The sequence below is a fragment of the Cottoperca gobio genome, chromosome 17 (assembly GCF_900634415.1).
Source record: "Cottoperca gobio chromosome 17, fCotGob3.1, whole genome shotgun sequence".
Lineage (NCBI taxonomy): Eukaryota > Metazoa > Chordata > Actinopteri > Perciformes > Bovichtidae > Cottoperca > Cottoperca gobio.
In genome coordinates this window covers 8,564,869-8,583,518 of record NC_041371.1, presented here as the reverse complement: position 1 = coordinate 8,583,518, position 18,650 = coordinate 8,564,869, and the positions used below count along the sequence as shown (strand labels likewise).

The 18,650-nt window shown below is 42.0% G+C and overlaps 1 protein-coding gene across 2 annotated transcripts in view; it reads right to left on the bottom strand.

The window, feature by feature from the left end:
* Nucleotides 1-18,650, bottom strand: part of rock1 (Rho-associated, coiled-coil containing protein kinase 1) — a 30,690-nt gene that overhangs the window by 6,336 nt on the left and 5,704 nt on the right. For both annotated transcript variants that reach the window (XM_029454099.1, XM_029454100.1), the window contains exons 2-27: nucleotides 13,127-13,208; nucleotides 11,113-11,213; nucleotides 10,819-10,956; nucleotides 10,527-10,702; nucleotides 9,353-9,437; nucleotides 9,030-9,174; nucleotides 8,644-8,782; nucleotides 8,285-8,376; nucleotides 7,103-7,262; nucleotides 6,846-6,921; nucleotides 6,627-6,715; nucleotides 6,323-6,371; nucleotides 5,929-6,064; nucleotides 5,558-5,649; nucleotides 5,182-5,428; nucleotides 4,140-4,246; nucleotides 3,817-3,967; nucleotides 2,827-2,987; nucleotides 2,531-2,715; nucleotides 1,866-1,935; nucleotides 1,675-1,778; nucleotides 1,322-1,487; nucleotides 1,117-1,210; nucleotides 943-1,031; nucleotides 638-829; nucleotides 381-546 (exon numbers count right to left, since the gene is read on the bottom strand). In XM_029454099.1, the coding sequence (XP_029309959.1) occupies nucleotides 381-546; nucleotides 638-829; nucleotides 943-1,031; nucleotides 1,117-1,210; nucleotides 1,322-1,487; nucleotides 1,675-1,778; nucleotides 1,866-1,935; nucleotides 2,531-2,715; nucleotides 2,827-2,987; nucleotides 3,817-3,967; nucleotides 4,140-4,246; nucleotides 5,182-5,428; nucleotides 5,558-5,649; nucleotides 5,929-6,064; nucleotides 6,323-6,371; nucleotides 6,627-6,715; nucleotides 6,846-6,921; nucleotides 7,103-7,262; nucleotides 8,285-8,376; nucleotides 8,644-8,782; nucleotides 9,030-9,174; nucleotides 9,353-9,437; nucleotides 10,527-10,702; nucleotides 10,819-10,956; nucleotides 11,113-11,213; nucleotides 13,127-13,208 (3,292 nt within the window). The remainder of the gene's footprint in view (nucleotides 1-380; nucleotides 547-637; nucleotides 830-942; nucleotides 1,032-1,116; nucleotides 1,211-1,321; nucleotides 1,488-1,674; nucleotides 1,779-1,865; nucleotides 1,936-2,530; nucleotides 2,716-2,826; nucleotides 2,988-3,816; nucleotides 3,968-4,139; nucleotides 4,247-5,181; nucleotides 5,429-5,557; nucleotides 5,650-5,928; nucleotides 6,065-6,322; nucleotides 6,372-6,626; nucleotides 6,716-6,845; nucleotides 6,922-7,102; nucleotides 7,263-8,284; nucleotides 8,377-8,643; nucleotides 8,783-9,029; nucleotides 9,175-9,352; nucleotides 9,438-10,526; nucleotides 10,703-10,818; nucleotides 10,957-11,112; nucleotides 11,214-13,126; nucleotides 13,209-18,650) is intronic.

Below are 18,650 nucleotides of genomic sequence, written 5' to 3'. Positions count from 1 at the left end.
CATGTTCCTACACAGAAACAGTGAATTATCAACCCAACCTATCTTTCCTTCTAAAACATGTTTGTTTTTTTAATATATTTAAAAAACAAGAGGGCCTCTGTTGCTTTATTTCTACTGGCATCGAGAGGCTAATAGCACGGCTCACAAAGTCGGTTACTTTTTGAATCCACAAGGTGGAACGTATTTAAACAAACAACATCTACAACTTTATGTCTTTCTATGCGATTCAACACTATTCAGATGCTCTTAAAAATTTGATTTGCAAACTTTATTTCAGAGCTAAACGTCGCAGAGGACTCCCGCGCATTGGGGACTCGAGTTTCTTATGTGTCGTAAAAGCGGCAGCAGCATTGTCCAGTTGAGCCCTGTGGTGACCCTACCTGCGATGTTGCTGTCCGTCTCGTCAGTCTGCAAGCTGGTGACGCTGGAGTTATCCATGGGCTGCTGCAGGTCACTCACTTTCGCCCGAAGCTGCTCGATGTTGCTCTCCTTGCTGTCCAGCTGCATTTGCAGCTCGTTGCGATACGTGCATTCCTCTGCCAGTTGCTGTTGGTAGCAAAGCCATGAGATTTTGGTTTAAAACAAACAAACAAACTAAGACTAAGACTCTTAGTATCCTGAGAATCTTTACACTTACCCCGTGAATCTCGCTCAACTCCTTCTGGTACTTGATGGCCATGTGGTTAAACTTCTCCTTCTCCTGGTTCAGTTCCAGCTGAAGCTTGCGGTTCTCCTTCTCCTTCTTCCGCAGGTCAGCAGTACTGCCCTTCTTCTTCTGGTCCAGCTTCATGTCCTTGCGGTTCATGATTTCTGCCAGCTTGTTAACCGCCTGATATATTGAAGTGGGTAAATATTTGGAAAGCATCAGCCACCATTCTCCGCTTGCATCACTAGTGTTTACAAACGCCTTCCGACTAAAAATGTAAAAAAAGGCATCTTTACCTGAGTCTTCAGTGTGCGCTCTGTGTAGAGGACCTTCTCATAGTTGGCCTTGATTGTATTTGAAATCTCTTCCTTCTGAGCTTCATACTCTGTGAAGAAAAAGAAACTCTTGTTCAACAACGTATTCATAATGCAGCGAAGACACGCGGCGGTCAACGAAGCAAAGCGCAGTACCTTCGTTCTGAGTCCTCAGCTTCTCATTTATCTCAGTCTTCTCTTTGCTGAGGTTCTCCACATCTTTGGTCAGAGTATTATTGGATTCCTCAAGCTGCAGAGAAATGTCAATATTATCACTTTACAATAAATGACGTTGCATCTAAATGTACAACATAATTCGCATTGTGGAGGGAAATAATACAACGCTGTTGGATTTGCTTACCCGTGTAATAGTAGACTCCTTTTCCCCGATCTCCTGCTTATGTCTACTCATCGACTTCTTGTTCTCCTGGATGAGCTCAAAGTACTGCTCCTCCTGCAGCGCCCGGGCAAGCTGCTCTGACTCGGCCTTGGTCACGGTCAGATCCAGCTGGGCAGACAGGGAGTCCCTTTGTCGAGGAGAAAAACAAATTTCATAACTTAAAAGAAATCCCAAATAACCTCGTCTCTCCAGAGGTTTGATCTCACAAGACTACAATAAAAAAAAAGGACAGACAATCATTGGTTGATATTTATGTGGTTACGTTAATAAAGGTGACTGCCTTGAGGCCTTCTGGGAATAAATGAGTCTCTTACCTTTCACTGCACAACTCCTGCACCTTTTTATGAGCGTCTTGTACCTGCCGGTTCCTTTCTTCTATCTCCTCTTTTAGTTCCTTGACCTGAGTTTTGTAAAGCGTCTGAGGGAGGAAATACAGATTAGCCTGTGCCTTTCAAATTTAACAAAAAGAAGACGCGGAGATCGGGGACCCGAGACTTATACTTACAGAAAAATACTGTTCGGCCTCAAGCTGGTCCTGAAGTTCCCTCATCTGTCCCTCGTTGCCTCTGTATTGTCTGTGAACACATCGGCCAAACACGTTCAGTGCCGTGTTATCATTCATTCTATTTACTCACAAGTTTGAGCGCAATCTAAACAACAATCTTTAGCCAGCCTCCAAGTCTGCGGCTGTATTTAAGTAACTAGCCCCAGCTGCACTGTCTGTGGAGCTAGCCAGAAGATTAGCGATGGTGTGTGGAGGGAGCTGGACTCTAAAGCCTAATCCTTTGATGTAAACACTGTGGCAGAACATATTTGGCACAGTCACACTCTAAGCTGGAATAATAGCACTTATTTGTAAATAGTAAGCAATTGTAGGGCAATTTACGCCTTGACTTCCAAAGAGCATTACTGGCAACAACAGAAAACTCGAGCTGGAGCTACTGCCGGTTCATTTCAGAAGAATATCAACTGGCACAATGGTGGATAGTCTTTATTCTAGTCATCATCCTTCATATTCGGTTTATTTTATTCACCTTACATAGAGACGTATCTAATGTTGTCAATGGACAACCTATGAACATTTTCATGAAAGAAGAACCCCCCCCACAAGTTATCAGTTTTTTCCAATCACAATGGATTTTAAAATGATAGTGCAGGAAGACCACTCACTTAGTCAGCTGTACCAGCTGGAACTCCAGCGAGCGTTTACTCTCTAGTGTCGTGTTGATCTCCTGTTTGACCTGCTTCTCCGAACACCTCAGACGGTCCACCTCCTGCGTGCGGATCTTCAGGTCGTTCTGAGCCTGGACACGTTTGCTCGACTCCTGTTCTCCCTGTATCCGCAGATTCTTCACCTGGGGGGGGGAAGGACGACATAAAAGAGGCGAGGTATCGCTGGTTAATCACACAGCTGAATATAAAAAAAAAAAAAAAGGAGGACTGCCAGAGTGAGAGGGATCACTTACCTCATCTTCCAGCCTTTCTTTTTGCTTCATCAGCTGCTCCATCTTCTGCACGGACTGCTTGAGGTCAAACTCTAACATGGAGCACTGCTTCTCAACCTCCACGACGCGGCTCTCCGCTCGCATCCTCGAGCCATTCTCCTCAGACATCTTCTGCTTAACAGCTGGAGAAGGACAGCGACAGGAAAACGGTCAATTCTTTGTTCTACTGCCAACTGACAATATCAACTTGGTAACGCTGACTCTGTCCTATATGTATAAATGCTGAACGTTTCCTTCCATTTTCAATAACTAGATGGAGGAATGAAGCGTGATCATTTATCCATGTCCGAGTGTCAGGAGAATAAATGTGACAGAACTGGATTAACACAAAATCTGATTTTCAGCAGCTAATGAAGGTTCTCACTACTTCACTCTTCATTTTCTATTAAAAGGCTGTTTTTGCTCAAAGGGGATTTGTTTTTTGTAAACTACAGTGTGTTTGGAGCTGGAAACAGGAGTGTTAATGCAAAGAGGTAAAAAAAAAAACAGATTTAAAAGAAAATCTTTCAACCGTTTGATGAAAATCTGTAACAATTGACAATAATGAGCCTCAATTATTAGCAAGAGAACAATCGTGGAAGAAATCTGCCTCTCACAGCGTGTACAAGGCGAAAGGCAAGAAATCACCAACAGATTATCAGTCTATAGCTAAAAACTTTAGAGTCCTGCTTTATTATGCAATTAGCCGCTGTCCTGACATGCTGACAGGCTTACACTCCTTGAATTCCTCCCACCCAAACATCCCCTGCGGGTGAGTCAGACAGGAAAAGAGGAAGATGAGGTCAGAAAAGAGTTAATTAAAATAAAGTTGGAGAGGTAATAAACATTAGGAGACAGAGAAGTTAAAGTAGGATTCAAGTAAAGTAATAAAAAAAAAAAAAAAGAAGAAGCAGGGGGAAGCAGAGAGATAAACAGAGAAGCAGGGCATGCTCCGACAAAGGACCGGCATACCATTCATGGCAGCTGATTTGGCTTCTTCAATAGACTCATATTTGTCAGTGAGCTGTGCCCGCGTCACCCGGTGCTCAGTCTGTTCCTGTTCAAGGCGCTGCTGCAAGGTCTTCAGTTTGTAGTTCAGGTCTATCTCCAGGTTGTTCTTTTCCTGCGGAGATGGAGAATGACCAGGCGAACAACATTAAAAGGCAAGCTGAACACAAACGCTGCTCCGTCATCCAGTTAGAAATGCACAAAATAACCACAGCTCCGAAGTTGTACAGGGTGGAAGCTAAAAACGCATTAGCACAAATATTTCTACGATTACTTCCTGCGTATACCTTCTCCAGGGTATTGCTCCTCTCCTGGGCCTGTTTGCGTTCCGACTCCACTTTGGAGAGGCTGTGCTTCAAGTTTTTGTTGTCCTCTTGCAGCCCTGACATCCTCGCTGAGAACAGATCATAAAAAAAAGACAACTTGTCACGTTCATGGCATTTATGATATGAAAGCTGGCAGTTTTATTGCAAAACCCTTTTTTTTTTTATTACAGCCATTCAGATATTTCATGCATTTCAATATCTAGAACTTTTGGCACATAAAAACGTCTTATTCTTGTTCTTTACTGTTCTGACTTTCACAAAGCGACTTTAATGTCTCTCCATCGCAGCCCCTCGCCCCCCCCCCCACACATTCTATGACTTTCAGAAGCTTGTTCCCATTAAAAGATGACCGGCTGACGGTTAAATCAGAGACTTGGGCACGTCTCACACATCAGTGGGAGAGTGAGGGATAGATTCAATGATGTGGCATTTCTGCAGCTGTCTCAAATGTCTGAATAAGAGATTACAAGTCTAAAAACAAAAAGTTATCAGGAACCGCACGGAGATGCTTTAATATATTCAAATTCTGCCCTGTTCTGAGGGTTGGGATCCAGAAATGCTAGGCACCGGGTACCCAATAAAAGAGCGAACTTCGGTTCTGCTGATCGGGCAGTTGGCCGGGGGAGACCGGGGGAAACTGTAACATCTCAAATTGCACCAATCAGAACAAACTGATTTATATTAAATCATATTATTAAATAACAGCATCCAAATGTAAGTGTAAGCATATCATTTACAGGTTCCATAAACCTTATGGTGAATTAAAATGTGTGTAAAAGGTGTGAAATAAGCAAGAGACCTCTTATAAACCCCTCAAAGAATCGATAAGCAGAAACAATACCCAACCCTACCAGTTCTTTTCTCTAAGGCCGTAGCTCTTGGGAACCTAATACGCCCGGTCTTTGTCTTTAAAGTAAGCCTTTAACTCTCATGTGATAAACATCAAACCAGATTTATGGATTGCCGTGCTGGATTTGTATTAGTCGGTGTCATCACTAGTCACCTTGCAGCTCCATGATCTCCTCAGAGCCTTGGCTGTAGTTCCTCCTCTCCGAGTCTAGGTTGCTCTGAAGTAGCAGGAGCTCCTTCTCCAGCTGGGACTTCTCCCCGTCCACGGCACGGCTCCTCTCCTGCAGCTCGCGGTTCAAGCTCTCCAACTGGCTCATTGACTTGGCCATCTCCGTGTGGCTCTTCCTCAGTCTCGCTGCTGTGTCCGACTCCGCACGCAGGAGGTCGTTGGCCTCTTCCATCTGCCAATCGAAACAAGAGAGGACCAGGAAGGAAACATAACGTTTAATGCATTGTCCTCCACTCGTCCGACTGAGAGTGTGTGTGTGTGTGTGTGTGTGTGTGTGTGTGTGTGTGTGTGTACCATATACCTGATTCTGCAGCTGTACAATCTTGTCATTTGAGGCCTGAGAGTTCTGGCTGATCTTTCTCATATCTTCAAGTTGCTCCTTTAAAGTCGACACTAGAAAAAAAAAAACCAGACAGGAAATGTATTAGACGGGGCTTCATTTTTATCACGCAACATGATATGCACAGCAGTCTTTAACTGTAACAGCTTATTGCTCGTCAATCCACTTACTGCTGCCTCCAAATTAATGGGAAAGTCAGACGGACGTGTACTGAGTGCATTAACATGCAGCAAAACTATGTTCGAGTACCGACTGCTTCCGCGCGTCACTCTACAATTATACTTTAATTGCAGGGTCTGAACCATACTTCAGCAGCACCTCATCATCTTTACCCTCATTCTCCAAATTGCGCCTCCTCTCTGCCTCCTGGTCAGATTTTCTTTGGTACTCTGTGAATCTGTGCTGCATCATGATCTTGTCCATCTCCATCAGAGACACGCTGGCCTCCACAGTCTTCCTCTGGTTTGCCTGTGGCGAGGGACAGAGCAGTAATGATGTCGCAAGAACTCAATCTTTAATCTAGCCCCTGATTTTTAAAAACAGCCATTTATTTCAAGTTCATCGTTTGATCCTATCGTCACACTTTTTGAATGTATCACCAAAAACAAAAAAGCTGTAGATGCGTCTTTTCGTGGATGTAATTGCAATTAAAAAGCGGCAAATGTCACAAATGTATCCATAAGAAGAGTGTTGAGAAGGAGAAAAGAAAAAGAGTTTGCATTTAACCTCTTCATCCAGTTCTTTTATGATCTTGTCGATCTTGGCGTTTGAAGTCCTGGGGAGAACAAAATTAGAAGAAAATATATTGAATACCTCTTAAATAAAAAGAATCATGAACATTCTTGTGTACAAAAAGGTCTGATTTGCTCTCTGGGCGAAGAACACATTGGCACCGTGTCATAATAACTCATCTATGGCACTTCTTGCACTTACAAATATCACAATGTGTGTCCATCGACCCGTCTATGAGACCTATGAGAACATGTAAGCAGCTACATTTTTCTTTAAGAATATAAGTCCTGTTCCGTACCTGCATTTCTGCTCCAACTCATCCTTCAGCTGCATCTCACTGTGGAGCTGCTCCTCCAGCTGGTAGATCCTCTTCTGCAGGTTCTCCAGCTAAAGAAACAACAAACAATCTTAGATCTTCATAGAAAACATTGCAGATACATAAATTAAGGGAAATGAAAGAAATTGGCAGATATTCTACATCTCAAAACTACAAAAAGAACTGCGGTCTTCTACTTACGTGACTCTTGTCTTCTTTTGTGAGGCTGCTTCGTTTGTCAGTGGCCTTTGTGGTGGCTGTGGAGCTGCGCAAGAGGCTGGAAACACACAGCAAGTTTCATTATTGATACACATTCACACACACACACACACACACACACACACACACACACACACACACACACACACACACACACACACACAAACACACTTATGTGGGCAATTTAGTGTTACAAAACAAAGCTGCACATTGATTATAAACATGTCTGGCACACTTACTGCTGACTGCTGTAGTAAGTGAAGCCTACGAAGGGGAGCTGGTTCCCCACAAAGGCCTTTGGTATGGGGAAGGTCTCCTCCTCTCCCCGATCCTCCTCGATGTCGTCAAAGTTACTGGTGTCAACGTCACTGCTCAGTTCAGGCACTACTGGGGCAGCCGCTACACAGGGAAAGATGGAATATTTATGATGATACAGAATATAAAACAGGGCGACCCCAATTCATTACAGATAAGTAGTCAGTGTGGGCTACAAAAGGCACAGTCCACGACACAACCAAAATGTAAAAGACGGGTTTCAGAAGACACTTTCAAAATGATTGGCAAGTCTTTGAATACAGTGACTAACACAAGAGGAAAAAAGTCAATCTATTGTAAGTTAATCATTTTCTGTGACGCCGTTTTGTTTAGATCAGTAAACACAGCAGTAAAAAATATCATTTAATTAAGATATGTTAACCAAAAACGCTCATTCTTCATCATTAATAATACATGCGAATATACATGTAATTTACTGTACATGCTCTTTAGGCCTTGAAAGAAATTCAGTTAACCTAAATCACTTTAAACAGAATTTTTTTGACTATTTCTTCTGCCTTTATTATTTTCAATTAATCTTTTTTTTTAATGGGGCATAAGTGCATTTTGAAGTTAATTCCCTTCCCGATAGATCAGAGACACAGAAACAAGTGTTTTACTTTTCACTGCAGAGTTTTTGTGGATCACAGATCTCTTTTAAAACCAGGGAAAGCAGCCAGCGAGCAGAGCTGGTCAGCCAGTGGAACGACAGGGGGGGAGGCCAACGGCAAAGTGCTGACTTCAGCCTGGCGTAAGTATTAAATATAAAAGCCACTAAAGAACTGACTATAGCTCCTGGATTTAGCCCTACATCTCTAATCTTTTTCTGCTCCAGTGACAATCCCGGCGCATTAACACTTGCGATGGACTGCGTCCCCATTGTTGGCCTCCAAAAACAAAACAAAAAACATGCAGTGCTGCCAATTATTCCTCCGAGCAGGAATCACGTTTGGTCTTGGAAAGGATACTGAATGAATGGCTCGTCTACAAGGATTTCCTCCAACTGTCCGTAGTAGGTCAAATGGAAAACATGCTCGCTGGCTACATGATTGCAGTAACAATGAGCAGACTGCCAAATGAAACAGGAGGTGTGAAAATGCTCTTACTATCTCTGATGTTGTCCCATGTCCACTGGTCATTCTTGAAGAAAGGATGCCTCTTGATTTCATCTACACCATTACGACCGAGTCGAACATCCCTGTGGGGGGTCAGGAAGGGACATACTTAAGTTCGATGCTTGATCATTTTCAACAGCGATGTGCATGTTTATCATAATACCAATAGGAGCAGTTCTTAAATAGATCTTTGCAAAGAAGCAAATCTTCTGTGTTATTATGTACGTGTCAATCAAGATTACTTCCACTGAGGGCAACAAACATGCTTAAACAAGAAAAGGGGTAAAACGATAAAAAAAAGGAACCCTCTTCAAGTGGCACTTCCAGTGCTCAGTATGCCACTATCTAACCTGTCAGTCAGGAAAGCACAGATGAGATTCTTGGCGTCATTGGAGATTTCACTGTCATCGGGGAAGGTCAGGGCATTCTTGTGGTTCATGATTTTGCTGTAGGTCCCCACCAGGGAGTCTGCATAGAAAGGAGTGTCGCCTGTGCACAAAAAACAACAACATTCAAACAAGAGCTCTGGGTTACTGATGTGCAAGAACAAACATAAACACTGAAAATGAAAAGTATATACATTCTCATTGTGGTGTTTTATAATGGAGAGAAGGTTAGAAATGCTCTAGGGTTTATGTTGTTTTTGAACCTACATTTCATACTATTAATAAGAAGTATGACATATAATAACATTGAATTTGACCTTTACAGGAAATACTTTAAATCAAAAACTCACCAACTAGCATTTCGTACAGGAACACGCCCACCGACCACCAGTCACACTCTCTGCCATAATATCCATCTCCTCCTTGAGATTTCAGTACCTCGGGCGAAATGTAGTCTGGAGTTCCCACTGCTGTGTCGCATCGTACCATACCATCCTGAAGAGGAATTTGTTTGTTTTTTTATTGTAATAATGAATCTACCAAAAATAATTGTTTATCAAAAACTTAAGAGTATTTTTCATAGACAGCCAAACTTCAAATCTAATACTTCTAATATTTATAATGCATGTGGTGTGATAATATTCATTATGGTGACGGGAATTGAGTGTGATACCTTGTTCATTTTCATGCAGGTCCCAAAGTCTGCCAGTTTTAAGTGGCCTGCTTTGTCTAGCAGCATGTTATCAGGCTTCACGTCCCTGAGGAGGTAAAAATACAGCGATAAAACACACATGACAACACGTCAAACTCAAGCATACGACAAGAAAACTTTGCGTGCGTTTATGTGTACAGTTTAAAGTGAGAGCTGCTCGAGGGTGCCACTTAGGAAAAATAGCTTTCGTAATCAGAAGTGTCTGACGGTGCTGCAGTGATAGGTCAGATGTAATGAGGTATGAAGGACTCTGGGACCTGAGGGAGCGGAGTTTATGTTATTTTACAATTCTCCCTACACGACAACTGCCTGCAAGCTAATGGGAAAATAGCGGGGAGCTATTTAATACAAATGTCATGGTGTGAATTTTCCACCGTCGCAGCTGTGCACAGAGCTTAAGAGTGTAGAATAATATTAGCAAGCATTTGAAAAAACAATTTTTGACGGCTGTTGTGTATAGACGTTAAATCCTTAAAAAAACAAAGTGTGCCGCTGTCCAGCTCAGAGATTGATTACCCTTCTACTCCGAGATATATTATAGACCTACAGCATGCTTCACAGGACTGAGCTGAACTGAAGCGACTCTAATAGACAATTTAAATCTCATAGAAATCAATGCTAAAGAGATCACGGCAAAAATGAAACAATAACAGCCATTACAACTCGTACAAAAACTGCTTTCAGATACAGGTAGACAAGCTGGATATTATACACACGCATGATCTATGACATGTTATGTTTGGAAAGTATTTCTTTCGAGTCTCAGTTTTGAAAAGCATGACACCAATAGTTAGAACACTAGCAAGTAACTCGCATTTATGCCAGCAGCAGTATCTCTGACCCTTGGCTTCCTGCTGATTACGAAGCACCCCTTAGATCAGAGGTTGCTACAACACCTTCTAGATCCTACTGCATATCTCAGAGCCGTCAAGAACCATCGAAGATAAATGATTTCACACGTTTAGTTTGGACGAGGTTCCATAGGGAATTCCAAAACAGACCTTGAAGAACCGTCTCACAGATGTAAGACATAGCCTTTTCCATCAGAAATTAATCAAGTCAATGTGTTTGACTGCAGCCAATCTGAAAACTAACAAATATAAATAGGAGACAAGGGGGAAGAAGTTGTTCTCACCTGTGGATAAAACCCATGGAGTGGATTCCGTCCAAAGCCTGCACCACTTCAGCTGTGTAGAAGCGGGCCCACTTCTCTGGGACGTCATAGTTGCTCATCAAGTTAACCAAGTCGCCACCCGGCATGTATTCCATCACCATGTAGAGGTAGCGGTCATCTTGGAATGCAAAAAAGAGCTGCAGAAAAGAAAAGAGAAGAAAGAATTAGTTCAAACAATGGGGAGGGGCCTGCATTAAATAATACCACACTAGGTTAAGTAGGATTTAGATGCTTTGTTTCTACCGCGTCATACCTGCACCACCCATGAGCTGTTGGCAAAAGCCATGATGTCCCTCTCCTCCCAAAAGAATGCAGAGTCCGACCTCTTGATCATCTCAAACTTGCTCAGCAGCTTCATGGCGTATACTTTGCATGTGGCTTTGTGTCTTACCTGGAGAAGATACGGAGGTGACAATCAAGTTACTCAAGTACGTCATTTTACATTAAACACGTATGGAATAATACATCAAGACAAAATACTGACTATATTAACTTTTCTAAAAGTTTATAGACAGCTTTATTTCTAAAATGAAAATGGCATTCTTACCAATTGCACCTCTCCAAATGCTCCCCTCCCAATAACTTTAACCACCTCGTAGTCTATCGCTTTCATGCGTAGATCACGAATTTTACTAATGGTTTCCTTATCTGAAAAAAAGTAAAAGAAACACAAATAAAGACAAGAGGTTAATGAAAAAATACAACCTATATAATCACAAATATAGCGACGTGGAGCGCCAAGCGAACATTTCTTTAGGGTTGGTGTTTACGCACTTGCGAGCACCGTAACCCTCGTTGAGCCAGGGAAGAAGGAGCCAACTTTGAATGTTGTGTTTACAGACATTAAATAGACAAATCCTTTGCAGTTGTCAGATTGACTGTTAAAAAGGAGTTTTATCCTTCACGTTAATAGGTGGCTCTCTCAGCCACCTATTAACGTGAAGGATAACACTCCTTTTTACCAGAGCATGTTTTTTTTTATTACCCAACATCATTTGGATGTCACGGTATGTCTACATATAGCAGAGGTTGACTTTCAAAGCAACATCCAGCCTCGACGGCAAACGGATGAGAAAAAGCTGACAGCGCCTCTGCACAGCTGAGAGCTGGTGTTCAGGGATCGTTTGTTGCTTACAGAGATGAGGTCTCTTCCTCATGCAACAATGCAAGCTCCCCTTGGGAAGATAGTATTCAATGTTCAGCCAAATTTGGTCATGGGGAGGAGGGGGGGGGCACTGGAACGCATGGAAAAGGGGGATGTGGGGGCAAGTTCAATTGATCTAAAAATAAGAAGCAAGGCCTGAGTTATTAGCATAAGAACATTTACGAGTGAGTCATTTCCACAGTGAGCATAGGTTCCTGGGAGCATGAGAAGTCCCAGAGGACCAAAAAGACACATAAACCATGTTTAGAAATGGTACAAAGAGGATTTTACGTTGCTGTTACGGCGATATAATGTGTGTATTTGCATGCGTGTGGGGGCGGCGGAGGGTTATTTCCAATAGTTCCCTTCATAAACACAGTAGAGCGATCAGCTGATGTGATCTGGGTGCAAAGCACAATGCATGGAGGAAAGAGCCCTTTAGGCAATGCATGCTACTGAGGACCAGTTTTTCACAAGACAGCTCGTCCATTAGTCCACATCCATCAATGCATTGCCAACACGTTGCTGCTATGCACAAAAGTACTGTACCATGAGTAATTGAAGAGATGCCTAATGGCAGATTTAGCCCAGGGGTTTACAGTAGATTGGGTTGATCATCAAATATGAAACACTGACTTTTAGATTTCCTCAAACTAATATATAAAAAGCAAAAACAAAAAGCCCTGTTAAAACTGCAAGAGAAGTCATTACATGGCCAAAAATAACACTCTTAGCCATGTCTTATGGAGACAGGCTGTCCCCACTAATGTATTGACTACCTTAACTAAAGACAATTTAATTTTACACAGAATTATTGGATTAGTTTAATGTATTGCTGTTGCAGACCTAGTGAGGGAAGGCCACATGCAACACTTAGTGCAAACAGAGCGGCAATCATTTCCCCATGAAAGCCCTCACTACCCGTTAAAAACACCCCGATAAATAACACTGATGCTCTGCCCCTACATCAGACACTGTTGGCTTTACGAGAACAAGTTCTGCGATAAACACTGTAATATGATAGCTGCCATTTCCGAGAAATCTAAAAGCAAAGAATTGGGCCGTTATACTAGATCCGTCAAGGAAAGATACATTTAGCCTCACTATCCATCTTTTATTGGCATTTTAGTTATGGGGTTCCCCAGTCTAAAGGGCACTGTGAAAAAGAGAAGCCATCACGATCGGCATCATGTGGGTCACCATCCATTTATGAAAGCCCCTTTGTTGGGGACACTAAGCAGCAGACACCTATTGTATCCAAGCCTACATAGAGGCTGTGACCCAAAAACAGCCATCTTTTCTGAGCCTAGGCTTGTACCCATATGTAACAGGGTCTTCGAACACAAATGGTTTCAGTGAAAGACATGGAAGAGATCAAGGAGAACGTAAGGGGAAAAGCATGATGTGAGCTACTTACATCTACTCAGAAAGTTGTCAATGCTCTTGTTTTTCCTCAGGGCAGGAAAGTCAAGGTCATACACCAGTGCGTCCAAGCCATCCTGCGGGGAGAGGAGAAGGGTTAACACGCAGGCAAACAAAGCTACTGTGTCTCCCACATCAGCGACATTACACACAACATGAAAAAAGCAAAACCTAATGTTAGCAGTGGGCTTTCAGCCTGGATTACATTAGCTTATTACAAATAGCTGGATTTCAGTGCTACTGTAAACATTCAGTTTCTTAAAGTGGTTAATAACATCCATTGTCGGATGGAGGAGGGCAGCTGTTTATTTAATGGCGTCTCAAAACATGTCTTGCATGTCGCCTGCCATGGACAGTACTTAAGTGCATTTATATTCACAAAATCATTGTTGTAATGCTGGCAGAAAGTCTTTAAAAATGCAAGGCGGGCATAAAGGAATAAAGAAAAAAGCTCCGCTGTTGTTATATTACAGATAGTCATACAGTTGAAAGGTTATTATGTCTGGGGCTCTGAGCCAGCTGCTGAACACAAGTGTGTTTATGAGCCGTGCTGCTGAGAAACCTTGAAGCCAGTAAGCAAACATGGACACTGCGAGTTCTACTGCTTTTCTACAATTCATTTGTTTACATGGATATAACATGAAGAATCACCTTTTTTGTGTCCGATTTCAAAAACCTGGATAAACCCGAATATGCCAGATGGAGTACTGAGTAGCGGGATTCTGTTGCATGTATACACTTTATCCTGGTTTCTGAGCGCCGCTGACTACTAGGGTTGCAACACTCAATCGATCTGGATTGATATATTGATTAAATGATCAACAATCCATTATCGGCAAGAAAAGTCGATACATATCGGCGTTAGCGAACGGTGCCAGCGGCGATATGTTGCAGAGTGTGCGGTCAATACAGAGAAAGAGAGAGAGAGTGTATGTGTGACTGAGTAGCAGCACAGTGTGTGTAGTTTACTTGCGAGCCACCTGCTGGCTAAAGTGAAGGGGGTTAGCCACAAAGTTCGCAACAACAGGAGCCCAGGCACAGTTTAGGTGCACCAACTTTTGTCATTTGTGGTTTTAGTTTAGCTGCTCACCAGCAGAACACACCTCCAACAACAGGTCTTTCTTTATTCTTTTTTTTATTAAAGAATAGATTGTTTTTCTGTTAAATGTCTGGAACAGTCCATTAATACAATTGTCAAATCATGTTGCTTTCTGTGATTTGATATAAATGTAATTGATTGTGTTTAATTGGCATATGATATATCAATTGTAGGCGCTTGAATCAAATTGAAATGGTATCGTAGCAGACTTTGTAATCCTGTCAAATATTATATCATCCATAGAAAGCGATATAATATTTTTTCAGTTGTTGTATCAAAAATTATGAAACTTGTGATTTACACCCCCACCGACTACCTGCGCAGGCACGGCTTTAGTCTAGTGACATAACAGAAACACAAAGAAATGGCGGCTGCGAAAGTGTTCACTGCTGGAGCGACGAAGAAACTGACTTTTCTCTTTCGGTAATGAAAGAAGCTGCGTCTCAACTTCGGCTCTGGAGGGGAAACTAAAATCTCCTCCGTGCCTCCTGACTACAGTCTGAATGTTAAAAGATTTCTGTCGCACTCATCTCCCATTGCCTGTTTGTCTTTGTAAACATTACATGCGCCTTCACAAATAGCATTCAGTAATCATTATATGTACATGTATGCTAGTATTCATCATGTATAGGAGGTATATTGATTATCAGATTTCTTTGAGTTCCATGTAAACATATCAGAAAGTCCCACCCACAAAGTTTCTAATAAAAGCAACCGAAGAAACTAATGGTGGTCTAGTGGTTGCGCTTACAAATAGTACATCGGAAGGGTGGTGAGTTCATTACCGGCGCTGCCACCATTGTGCTCCTGAGCAAAGCACTTAACCCTGAGTTGCTCCAGGGGGACTGTCCCTGTAGTTAGTTCACTGTATAAGATAAGTGGATAAGAGCATCTGCTTAATGCAAGTACTTATTGATGACAAGGGCAACAGGTTGGTCCCTGACAACAACTGTAGAGTGAGATAAACGGTGTGCTGCAACACCCACAGAAACCTTAACCTTAACTTTAACAGGGTTAAGAAAGGACAAAAAAGGACAGTGCATAAATACCCATTTCAAATTATGATGTGACCGCTACAATATTTGAATTATTTCCAAGAGCTACAAGCATACAAGACAAACGAGATAGGCTCTGGCTAGGCATGAGAATAAGTGCTACTGGCGGGATTTAATCTAATCTTCCATAATCCAGAATGGCTGAATGAAGACAGGCACTCGAGCACTTGAGCATGACATACTGTTATGCATTCCCTCTGGCGGGTGTGAGCCAGATGTGGAAACTGAGCATCTTCTGAGACTTTGCCACGGGTCATCAAGCTGGTTTATTTCTTCAGGAATGAGAGAAATATTACAGCTGATCTGCCCATATAAAAAAATAATCAAAAAAAAAAATCTTTATTCTACTTGTTGACATAATCTACATAATTCTCTGAACACGCGTTCATCGCAAGAATCTCGTCATTCCTGTATTGTGAATGACGTCCATTAAATATTCAGAGGATTTCTTTTTGCATCTCTGAGCAAAACAATGATGACACATGGTGAATGAGCAGCTCAGACAAGGAGAGGAATCCTCTTAAGTAACCTGACTGGAGGTCAGGGCCATAACCCCCACCCCCCGTCCCACTTTGAGACATAAAACAAGCAAGCGCCCTGCGGGATGGGTGGAAGCAGGGTAAAGGGCAAATGGGAGGGGGTTGGAAAGGAGAAATGGGAGGTGAAGAATGGCTGGTGGGAAGAACAAAGGCAACGTAGACAGAATGTGGGAAATTAATGAGAGGGTAGGTTGTGATCAACACACATGGCTGAGCTGAGCGCCATCATCTGCAAAAAAAAAAAAAAAAAAAAACTTTCAGGAAGGAGAATTTACACAAGTCAGACCAAAGGCTGGGAGAAAAAAGGGGTCCTTGTTGGCCATCCAGTCAGCCCCCGCTGGAAAAAAAAAAAGCTGAAGAGCCGAGTCCTTTAGGACCCTAATCACAAGGCTGTGCTCAGCAATGCACGTTTGCATAACTTCCTGCCGCAGAGAACTCTGGACAGCCACAGTAACATTCCTTAACAGGACTGTACACGTCAGAGAGCTATTTTAGGTATGTGGCCAAACAAGTTCTCAACTAAAAGTGAAGGGAGGGAAAAAAATTCATCCCGAGTACAGAGTCACAAAGTGAGCCTTATTTTCAATCAGCACTAGTGCCTGACACTATGACGGAAAGGAGGAGGAAGTGGAGGGCTGGTGCATGTGGGCCTGGCTAGTCCAATAGTAGAACAAATGAAAGAAAAAAACTAAAGAAAAATCTGAAGACAGCCATGCTTTGAGTCTTCTCCCGAGACACCAGTGTGACAAAAGAACCAGGTTTAGTCAGTAGCCGTCACTGTAGCATAAAAAAAAAAAAGAACTAAGACTTTAATTGCTAAATAGAACTAATTAGATTTAAATCATAAACCGTACAACATCAAATTAGCAATCTGAAGCAGTAAGAGTGTGTAGCACCGGGTGTGTGAGCAGCAACTGTTGCAGGATTGAATCTCAGCATTTGCATCTGCTGTGGTGTCAGTTATCTTCATGGAAGGAGGGGCTGCACCAAGAGATACAGAGGTGTTAAGAGAGAGCGATATAGATAAAATCCTAATATTTGATTTGCATTTTTTTATGATACAGTGCTATAGAAGATTTTCTTGTAAATCAATTGAGAAACCATTTATGAATTAAGTGGCTATTCCAGCATATTTAATACCTGAAACTGATACTCAATTATTGCCATAAAGTACCTACCAAGACTACCTACAAAGGCCTCCCAGAGATATTGAAGTGATAGCTACGGTATGACAACATCTCTACCTGTAGACAACTTTATATCGTTTCACACATCAGTGTATCAGTGTGTGTGTGTGTATATATATATATATATCTGCAATATCTGCAATATCAAGCCACTGTTATAAAAAGTCCTCTGCATTTAGTTTAAAACACTATACAAAACACGCACAGAAGTTCAATATATAAATATGAAACATATGTAGCCGCTGCTGACTGGTTTGTAATCATGAATGTTGAGGATAATTTACCAAAGCTTTAGCTCTCAGACCACTCTGCGCTCAGACGGAGCAGACAGTAGTACAGACATGGCTCAGCCCAAAATCAGCTCCAGGCTACACTGACAAATATCAGGCTGATGGTCCAGGATCACAGACAAAGCTGTTTCTTAGCTAGTAATTCAGAGTCATTTCCAGAGGTGAAACCGTTCCTAGATTAGCACTCATACCGCACTTATTGCAGCTGAAATATCCAAGGGCTCACGAGGTTCTGTGTGCTTTCCAGGCAAACTGAAGGAAAAGGGACTTTAAATGATAAAAATGTGCAGCACAAAACGGAAAAGAAAATGCCGCGCAAGAGCAGATAAATGCACACAAGGGGTCTAAATATGAAATATATGTGGATGTAGTCTCTCGTCTCCGAGATATCCTCATTCTGTAGGGATAGCCCTGAATCAAACATGCAAGAGGGTATTACAATTTTAATCTAATCTAAAAAAAAAGGTTAGTGAGAATGTGTATTGTTAAAATAGAACAAAAAACTATTCTCTTCCAATCTATCCCCATTAGAATCTGAGCAAAGCCATAAAAGTTACTCAAGTGCACAAAGCATTTGGTGATAGCGGTCCACAGGCTATGTTGTATTATGTGGTCTTGGGAGAAATAGCTGAGAAACCAAACCAGAGCTTGCAGAACTCTGTTATCCTATTTCTGCTGATGCTGCATCAACATTAGGAGGGCAAAATATTATTGGGATAACTAAAAACAATAATATGAAATACCATCTCATCACCCTTTTAATGAAATGTGGTAATCATGTTAAAAAAAAATGAAAGAATTTAAAAAAAAAGTATAGTTATACAAAATGCAGAAGCCAGTGGTTGACATTACATATGGCAATTATTTCTTTAAGCTTTAGGGGAGAGAAATCCACACACAAGCTCTTTTCCAGACATTAAAGTCTGAGTTAAAATTTCCATGGGAGACTCAGCCACATCATCCCTTTCTGCATGCCAGCGCAAGGCATGTGGACCGGCCTGAGTCGCGCCCGACTTCTCACTTCCTTTTCTGCCACCTCTTCAAGACAATATGCTTTCCACATGTCAGCAATTGTGCAGACAGCCCTTCAGTTTGCCATGCAAATACAAATGAGATCATACAAACCAATGAAGCCATTCAAAACGTGAAACACCACATTGCTTCCTCACCGCAAACCTTCAGGTACAGGCCGTCAGATAGAAATTGATGAAACGTAAGAGAATACGTTTCCCCCATCTGCTCTGGGATTATCGATTTGGTGTCACTGAAAGATTCACTTGTGTATTTTTTTTTTTAACTAAGTTCTTGGTCCAAACTCTTTTTTGCATACTCTCGCTGTACATAATATC